Genomic DNA, 8,981 nt, shown 5'->3' with positions numbered 1-8,981 from the left:
TGGGTTCGATTACAGGCTCAAAATGGCCAGAAACAAAGAACTTTTTTCTGAAACTAGTCAGTCTATTCTTGTTCTGAGAAATGAAGGCTATTCCATGTGAGAAATTGGCAAGACACTGAAGATCTCGTACAACGCTGTGTACTACTCCCTTCACAGAACAGTGCAAACTGGCTCTAACCAGAATAGAAAGAGGAGTGGGAGGCCCCGGTGCACAACTGAGCAAGAGGACAAGAGCATTAGAGTGTCTAGTTTGAGAAACAGATGCCTCACAAGTCCTCAACTGGCAGCTTCATTAAATAGTACCCGCAAAACACCAGTCTCATGAGACCGTCAACAGTGAAGAGGCGACTCCGGGATGTTGGCCTTCTAAGGCAGAGTTGCAAAGAAAAAGCCATATCTCAGACTGGCCAAAAAAAAGAAAAGATTAAGATGGGCAAAAGAACACAGACACTGGACAGAGGAACTCTGCCTAGAAGACCAGCATCCCGGAGTCGCCTCTTCACTGTTGACGCCTCCAACCGGCCTCACAACCGCAGACCACGTGTATGGCTTCATGTGGGCAAGCGGTTTGCTGATGTCAATGTTGTGAACAGAGTGCCCATGGTGGTACTGGGGTTATGGTATGGGCAGGCACAGAAATACCGTGACGAGATCCTGAGGCCCATTGTGAGGCCCATTTTTTAAAAGGTATCTGTGACCAACAGATGCATTTCTGAATTCCCAGTCATGTGAAATCCATAGATTAGGGCCTAATTAATTCATTTCAACTGACTGATTTCCTCATATGAACTGTAACTCAGTAAAATCTTAGAAATTGTTGCATGTTGCATTTACATTTTTGTTCAGTATAGTTACATTCCATTAGATTGTGTATTTATTCAAATTAAGCAAAAGAAATACAAGGTTGACAAAATCTGTAAACCTCACATTGACCATCTAGAGGAGTGTGACATTTCCTAACAGACATACAGTAATTGTGTTTGAATTTGTTTCAGTTTTTTTGTGTTTATACATTTTGGGGAAAAAAGAAGCGGAACGGATATGGTACTTGTACATAAAAAATAAATGTATGCATGTCTTAATAAAAAAGACTCTTAGCTTTTATTTGACCCAATTTACATGGAAATGAACGTAAACAGAGAGAGAGAGAAATAGAGGGAGAGAGAGAGAGAGAGAGAAATGAGAGAAAGAGAGAGAGAAAGAGAGGGAGAGAAATTAGAGTCATACAGTAAAATATACTACCATATGTACCACCACCGCAGTTACCCATAACCCATAGTGTCACTGGAGGGTAAATGTTCTCTATGAGAGAGAGAGAGAGAGAGAGAGAGAGAGAGAGAGAGAGAGAGAGAGAGAGAGAGAGAGAGAGAGAGAGAGAGAGAGAGAGAGGGAGAGAGATTAAAGGAATGTAATGAGTGACAGTGAACAAAGAGCCGGAGGGGAGACTGAGAGGAGGGGAGGTACATTAGTATGAACCTGGTACAGTTGTAGTAGCAGGTGTCCACTGCAGAGAAAATACCCAATGCTGGTGCAGATAAAATGGCAATGCTGTAGTCGCTATGAATTATTTTCCTTCCTCGCAAATGTTACTCTGGGTATCAGTGGAGGCTCCCCAGGAGAGGAAGGGGAGGACCATCGTCAGTGAATTTCAGAAAAATTAAAATAGCTAAACATTTAAAAAGTTATCCTTTTTAGATAAATATATTCACGTTATCAAATAATTGATTAAAACACACTGTTTTGCAATAAAGTTCTACAGTGGCCTCAACAGCACTCTATAGGGTAGCACCAAGGTGTAGACGCAGGACAGCTAGTTTCTGTCCTCCTCTGGGTACATTGACTTCAATACAAAACCTAGGAGGCTCGTGGTTCTCACCCCCTTCCATAGACTTACACAGTAATTATGGAGGATGTCCTTCAACGTATCAGAGCTCTTGCAGCATGAACTGACATGTTGTCCACCCAATCAAAGGATCAGAGAATGAATCTAGTACCGAAAGCATTAGCTACAGCTAGCTAGCACTGCATTGCATAAAATGTGGTGAGTAATTGACTCAAAGAGAGAGAAAGACAATAGTTAAACAGTTTTGAACAAATACATGTTTTAAAAATGAAGGAGAAGTGAAAGAGCGAGAGAGAGCGAGAGAGAGAGATATTTTGTATTTTTTCCCCCACTTTTACTTACTTAGCTAGTGAATGCAAATAACTAGTTTAGCCTACTCAAACACCAGGCTCAAACAGAGAGGGATGCAATGTTAGCTAGCTGGCTATGGCTATCCAAGACTGGAACACTTCCAAGTCAAGGTAAGCTTTTGGATGTATTAATATATTGCCACCGGGGACCACCGGTGTAACTGCTAAACTAATTGCTGACTGTACACTGTACTGCATGATTGTAGCGGGTTTACTTACACGTCTGTTCTAGTAGCTATGTTGACTATGACGTTATAATATGGTGCCAACGACGTAGGCTGTGTGTAGCGGTTATGATATGAAGGTTTGGCTTGGAAATGTTTTTTCGCCTGGTCACAGACAGCTGATGTGTTGTGCACTGAAGTACACAAACAAAGGGAAAAGGTAAAAGGAGAAGAGCGTGTAGATGCGAGAAGAAATTATACAACAATCAAAGGGATCATGCTGTTTGTATGTGGATGCTATGAAAGTGAACTGTGTGTCACGGCCGTTGTAAGGAGATGACCAAGGCGCAGCGTGGTAAGCGTACGTTCTTCTTTATTATAAGAACGAACACTGAACAAACAAACAAAATGAACCGTGAAGCGAATATGAGTAGTGCAGACAGGCAACTAAACATAGAACAAGAACCCACGAACACCAAAAGGAAAATGGCTACCTAAATATGATCCCCAATCAGAGACAACGATAAACAGCTGCCTCTGATTGGGAACCATATCAGGCCACCATAGACATACAAATCACCTAGACCTACAAAAACCCTAGACAATACAAAAACTAACGTACCCACCCTATTCACACCCCGACCTAACCAAAATATAAAGAAGGGATGTGATCTTGTGAACGTATGGCAAAGCCACTTACAACCTTTCTAAAACATCTACAGAGCCTTGAGAAAATTTTCTCACCCCTTGAATTTTTCCACATTCTGTTGTGTTACCTGAATTTTTTTGCCACTGGCCTACAAACAATATCTCATAATGTCAAAGTGGAATTATGCTTTAGATTCTTTCTTTTTTTACAAATTATTTAAAAATGGAAAAGCTTAAATGTCTTGAGTCAATAAGTATTCAACCCCTTTGTTATGACAAGCCTAAATAAGTTCAGGAGTAAACATTTGCGTAAAAAGTCACATAACAAGTTGCATGGATTTACTCTGTGTGGAATAATAGTGTTCAACATGATTTTTGAATGAATACCTCATCTCTGTATCCCACACATGCAATGATCTGTAAGGTCACTCATTCAAGCAGTGAATTTCAAACATAGATTCAACCACAAGACCAGGGAGGTATTCCAATGCCTCGCAAAGAAGGGCACCTATTGGTAGATGGCTAAAATAATATCCCTTTGAGCATGGTGATGTTATTTATTACACTTTGGATGCTGTATCAATACAGCCAATAACTACAAAGATACAGGTGTCCTTCCTAACTCAATTGCCGGAGAGGAAGGAAACCGCTCAGGGATTTCACCATGAGCCCAATGGTGACTTTCATACAGTTACAGAGTTTAATGGCTGTGATATGAGAAAACTAAGGATGGATCAACAACATTGTAGTTACTCCACAATATTAACCTAATTGACAGAGTGAAAAGAAGGAAACCTGTACAGAATAAAAATATTCCAAAACATGCATCCTGCTTGCAACCAGGCACTAAAGTAATACTGACAAAAATGTGGCAAAGCAATTAACATTTTTATTCTGAATACAAAGTGTAATGTCTGGGGCAAATCCAATCCAATACTTTAGTGGGTATCACTTTCCATGTTTTCAAGAATAGTGGTGGTTGTATCATGTTATGGGCATGCTTGTAATCGTTAAGGACTGGGGAGTTTTTCAGGACAAAAAAATAAACAGAATGTAGCTAAGCACAGGCAAAATCCTAGAGGAAAACCTGGTTCAGTCTGATTTCCACCAGACACTGGGAGATGAATTCATCTTTCAGCAGGACAATAGCCTAAAACACAAGGCCAAATCTCCACTGGAGTTGCTTCCCAAGAAGACAGTGAATCCTCCTGAGTCACAGAGGTACAGTTTTGACTTAAATCTACTCGAAAATCTATGGCAAGACCTGATCAACAACCAATTTTACAGCACTTGAAGAATTTTGAAAAGAATAATGGGCAAATATTGTGCAATCCAGGTGTGGAAAGCTCTTAGACTTACACTGAAATAGTCACAAATGTAATCGCTGCCAAAGGTGCTTCTACAAAGTATTGACTCAGGTGTGAATACTTATGTAAATGAGATATTTCTGTACTTCATTATCAATAGATTTGCAAAAATTTCTAAAATCATGTTTTCACTTTGGGGTATTGTGTGTAGATGGGTGAGAATATTTAATCAATTTTGAATTCAGGCTGTAACACAACAAAATGTTGAATAAGTCATGGTTGTATGCCAAAGGTTGTGTGGCTGTGCCTGGAATGAGTCACTCTGTCCAGAGAGGGTGTCTGTACAACAGTGTTAGTAGCAGGGCACAAACGGAAATGGCTCTGGATGGATTTCCTGCACATCCATTTCCACCTAAACCAACCGATTCTTGTATCTGTGCACATGTGTATGTCGGAACATTGTTAATGTAGGAGGCTGCCTAGGGAGACCAGCAGGGTGCGGCAGAAGGCCCAGTGCCATCTTCTAGTCCACCATCATTACCATGGGGGGGTCAGAATGCTAAGCTAAGGGATAAGCATCCAGCAGGTGTGTATGTGTGTGTGCGTGAATACCCCGAGGACAGATGGATAACACTACACACACCCCTCTCTGCTAACACTAAGAGAAGACATAGCTACTGCAGCGGAGCGTGACTCTATCTATAATGACAAAAACACACCCTTTGGCCTTTCAGAAACATTATACATTATACATTACATGTGACACCACAGGGTATCTCTGCTGGGTGCTAAGTTTAAAAGTCCTGTAGCTTCCCTCCCCCCTCTAAGTAACTAACTCTGAAATGGAGGGTTGAGTTATAGTAAGAGTGGCTGAGATGTCAGAGTAGGGTGTTAAAGGTGGCAGGTCAGCGCAGAGTGACATCACAGAGCCCAACTCTGTTCCTCTGGCAGTGTTGGCTCACAGGCCCACCTAACATGGCGGGGAGAGCTAATGCTACGTGACAGAGAGAGGCAGGGAGGAGAAAAGAGAAAGAGATGGAGAATAAAAGAGAGAGCTTTGGAAAGTGTAGAAGTGCAGAGTACTAATCACACTAATCACGTAGCATTAGGAGAGCAGCTCCGTCGCTCACTTTGACTTGTAATTGTAGCAATGAAGTATGACTCAAATGGCATTCAATTTGACAGGCCTCGATAAAGTTTGACACATTCAGCCATGGCAGCAGCCAGACCATTAAGAGTTTATTTTCAAAGAATCAGCTGTTGCTTCCGAGCACTCTACAAAGCTGTAGAAAAGGTTATTGAACTGAAAGTGAGGACAAAGTAAGAAAGAATCACTTCCACAAAGCACGAAGAAATCAATTCAAACCTGCAAACTGAACTCCAGCATCCTTTTCAATACCATAGACAATTAAGTACTGTGAACTGTGCTACTTTTGCCATTTGTGTCTGTACAATTAGTTTCTCGCATTATAACAATTGATTTGCGTGGGAAGGAATTATTCATGTGCTTTTATAATATATTTTCTCAGAAATTCATAGGAGAACATTAGCAATGAATAAACCAGAATATGATTCAACATTTGATCATACATACAATAAATGCACATTTTATTCAAGAGAGTTCGTTCAGTTCCGTGGATTGTGCATCTTGCCTATGCCTGTATGAAAGTCAACATGAACATGTGCTATCTTCTGTCTAGGGGTTCTGTTTCCACTATGCTCAGCCTCTCGTTGGGGTCCGTTGGTTCTTGTACCATCAACTTCATGCATAGACTCTCTCTGCTGTTGAGAAAGTACCTCTCCAGCTCTGCTATGGGGCCTTGTGGAGAGAACAGTCGCTCTAAATAGGCTTGAGCACACATATCTGAAGTGATCAGGACAATGCCAGGGGGAGCGTCCTCAGGTAGGGGAACACTCACACTCCTCCCTAACTCTTTATCCACCACAGTGAACCCAGTCACACTCCCCTCAGTCAGAGGATCCTCCCCGGTCTGCAGCCCTCCCCTACACTTTATCACAGTCACCGTACTGGCTTTGTAGCATCTGTACGCAGGTAGAATCTCTCTGAAGTCCTCTTGGTACTGCTCCATTGCAGCCTGGACGACCAGCGGGTCTCCTTTCTGCTCTAGCCTGGTCAGGTGCAGCAGCATCTGCGTGTGAAAGGCGGCGCCGCTGGCCCAGTGCTTCAGGGCCTTGGAGCTGGGGCCTTCCCTGAGCATGGTGTTCTTCAGCTGGGTCAGCAAGTAGCTCAGCTGGCCCTCCAGACGCTGGGTGTCTTCTCTCAGCTTCTGCTCATCCTTCAAGTGCATCCGGCAGCGCTTGAGGTACTCCTCCATAACGTCCTGGAGCTCCGCTCGCCGTTCCTCGACTTGGCAACCCCTCGACCTCACTGACCCCCTGGACGAGGCGTATGCCGTCTCCATCACCATGGAGACCACCAAGCCCACCAGGCCTGCCACCTTGGGCTCGTCAGAGAAAGCGACCAGGCGGCTGATCAGCTCCTTCAGGTAGGTGGGCGCCCGGTTCCCTACATGCCCCTGCAGCTGGCGGAGGTGGTCCTGTAGGTGGGCCCTGGAGTCCAGGCTCTCTGGATTAGCTAGCAGATAGTGGTCGACGGCAACATCAGGCAGAGCACCGGCCTCCAACATGGCGGAGTAGAGCAGAGAGCCAACAGCAACCTGAGCCTCCGATTGCTCCTGTTCTGAGGCCAACAGCTGCCCCATGATGAACGTCAGGATATCTGGGGGTGGGCAGGCGAGTGTGTTGTTGCTGTGAGTGCAGGTGAGAAAAAAGCCTGTGGAAGACATAGAGAAGAAAGCTTAAACACAGTTGAGTGTTTATCATACAGTGTTTATTACACAGTTTATAAAGTATACATTTGAGACACACTTTCAGTTTCAGTCTAGTCTGAAATTATTAATTAACCTCAGGTTAACCTTTGGTTAGTTATGCCTCTGTACATGCCATGTAAACAACTGTCCTCCTTATAGAGTAGCCTAAATTCATTGTAATCCTTAGCCTAGTGTAAGTGGTGAGATGATTTGTATGCGTCTCTTTATAAAGCAATTGGTTACGTGCTAAAACATTGTAAAAGCTTTAAAAACGTTTTTAAAAAGCATTCAATAAAAATAATTATGAACAGGATCACGTACAGTGCACAGAAAGGAAGTTGATTTCATCATATCGCCATTCTCTCAGTATGAATAACCATGTCATTAAAAAAACTTTACAAATAATCAAACAACACTTCACATATCAACTGCGTTCGTTTAGCTTTGGGCTCTTCCCTTACTGTAAGGCGTTTACCGGGGAACGTGTTCCTTACCGTTGTATCCAGCAGCCAGCTCATATGGCAGACAGTGGCCCGATTTTCTACACTGCAGCACTAAATCCAAGACAACAGGGAGAGAAACTAGGGCAGTGGAAAATCTAGAGCTCCCCCTACTGAATACTGCAAGGTCGAGCAACCATTGAGCCTTTTATTCTATAAAATGGGCCAAGGGCTGCCAACACATTTCCCTTCTTTAAGTTTATAAAATGGTCCAAGGGCTTCCAACACATTGACCGTCTTTAACTTTATAAAATGGTCCAAGGGCTTCCAACACATTTCCCTTCTTTAACTTTATAAAATGGGACAAGGACTTTGAGTCATGTACTCGTGTAATGTGTTTTATTTTACCATGACTTCAGTTTTCATAGTGAATGCAGTCAAACTATCCATTACAGTGTTAGTGTATGGTGTTAGTGTATAGTGTTAGTGTATGCTAAACCAATACTCAACCATTGTTCACCAGTTTTATGTGCAATGTTCATGACATCTTATCACACACTCGTGCACATGTGCAGTCAGAGCAGCGAGCCAATAGAAACATTGACACACTCAACTGCACGACTGAGAGGCCTGTTTGCCTCTGACTCAGCGCATCACCCATTCTCTCCCTCCATCCCTCCTTTGCTGCCTTCTTTGAGTTGATTTGTGCCCTCTGATCAGTGGTGGAAAAAGTAACCAATTGTCATACTTGAATAATAGAGATAACTTAATAGAAAATGACTCTAGTAAAAGTCACCCAGTAAAATACTAATTGAGTACAAGTCTAAAAGTATTTGGTTTTAAATATACTTAAGTATCAAAAGTAAGAGTATAAATAATTTCAAATTCCTTATATTAAGCAAACCAGAGGCATAATTTTAAGGGGCACACACCAACACACAGACATAATTTACAAACAAAGCATTTGTGTTCAGTGAGTCAGCCAGATCAGAGGCAGTAATTAAGCGTGTAAACTATTCAACTAGCTATGCGAGCAACTTTTCATCTACCATATTACACTCTTGAATAATGCAACAAAACCATATTACACTCTTGAATAATGCAACAATTCACAAGCATGTACAGACATCTAAATGGTCTATTTAATTGCCCATACACTAATTTAGTTTGAAGACAATAACACAGCCAGCGTGGTACAGCAGCTAGCTAACTATAGCTAACGTTAGCTAGCTAATAACATTTGATTCCTCAAGTAACATTGTAAAAATGTACCCCTCATACATTGTAAAAATGTACCCCTCATACGAATGTAAAAATACAGTAAAGTTATCATACAGTGTCATTCATATTATACAGAGCTTGGTAGCAAGCTAAACAAAATGTCTGCATCCTCCTCAC

At 42.2% G+C, this 8,981-nt stretch overlaps 1 protein-coding gene across 1 annotated transcript; it reads right to left on the bottom strand.

Moving 5' to 3' along the window:
• Positions 1-5,492: 5,492 nt before the first annotated feature.
• On the bottom strand, positions 5,493-7,700 carry LOC120017960. Its single transcript, XM_038960922.1, has 2 exons — positions 7,638-7,700; positions 5,493-7,106 (listed from the first exon to the last, which is right to left on the bottom strand). Exon 2 carries the CDS (start codon positions 7,033-7,035, stop codon positions 5,998-6,000), a length of 1,038 nt encoding a protein of 345 aa, XP_038816850.1. The 5' UTR covers positions 7,036-7,106; positions 7,638-7,700; the 3' UTR covers positions 5,493-5,997.
• Between the last annotated feature and the right edge of the window lie 1,281 nt (positions 7,701-8,981).

This window comes from Salvelinus namaycush, chromosome 22 (genome assembly GCF_016432855.1).
Source record: "Salvelinus namaycush isolate Seneca chromosome 22, SaNama_1.0, whole genome shotgun sequence".
NCBI classification, from domain to species: Eukaryota; Metazoa; Chordata; class Actinopteri; order Salmoniformes; family Salmonidae; genus Salvelinus; species Salvelinus namaycush.
Note: the sequence above shows the minus strand (reverse complement) of the source record. Positions and strands in the feature narration are given on the sequence as shown.

Coding starts and splice junctions, on each gene's coding strand:
- LOC120017960 (XM_038960922.1), bottom strand. CDS start 7,035: ATGGGGCAGCTGTTGGCCTCAGAACAGGAGCAATCGGAGGCTCAGGTT.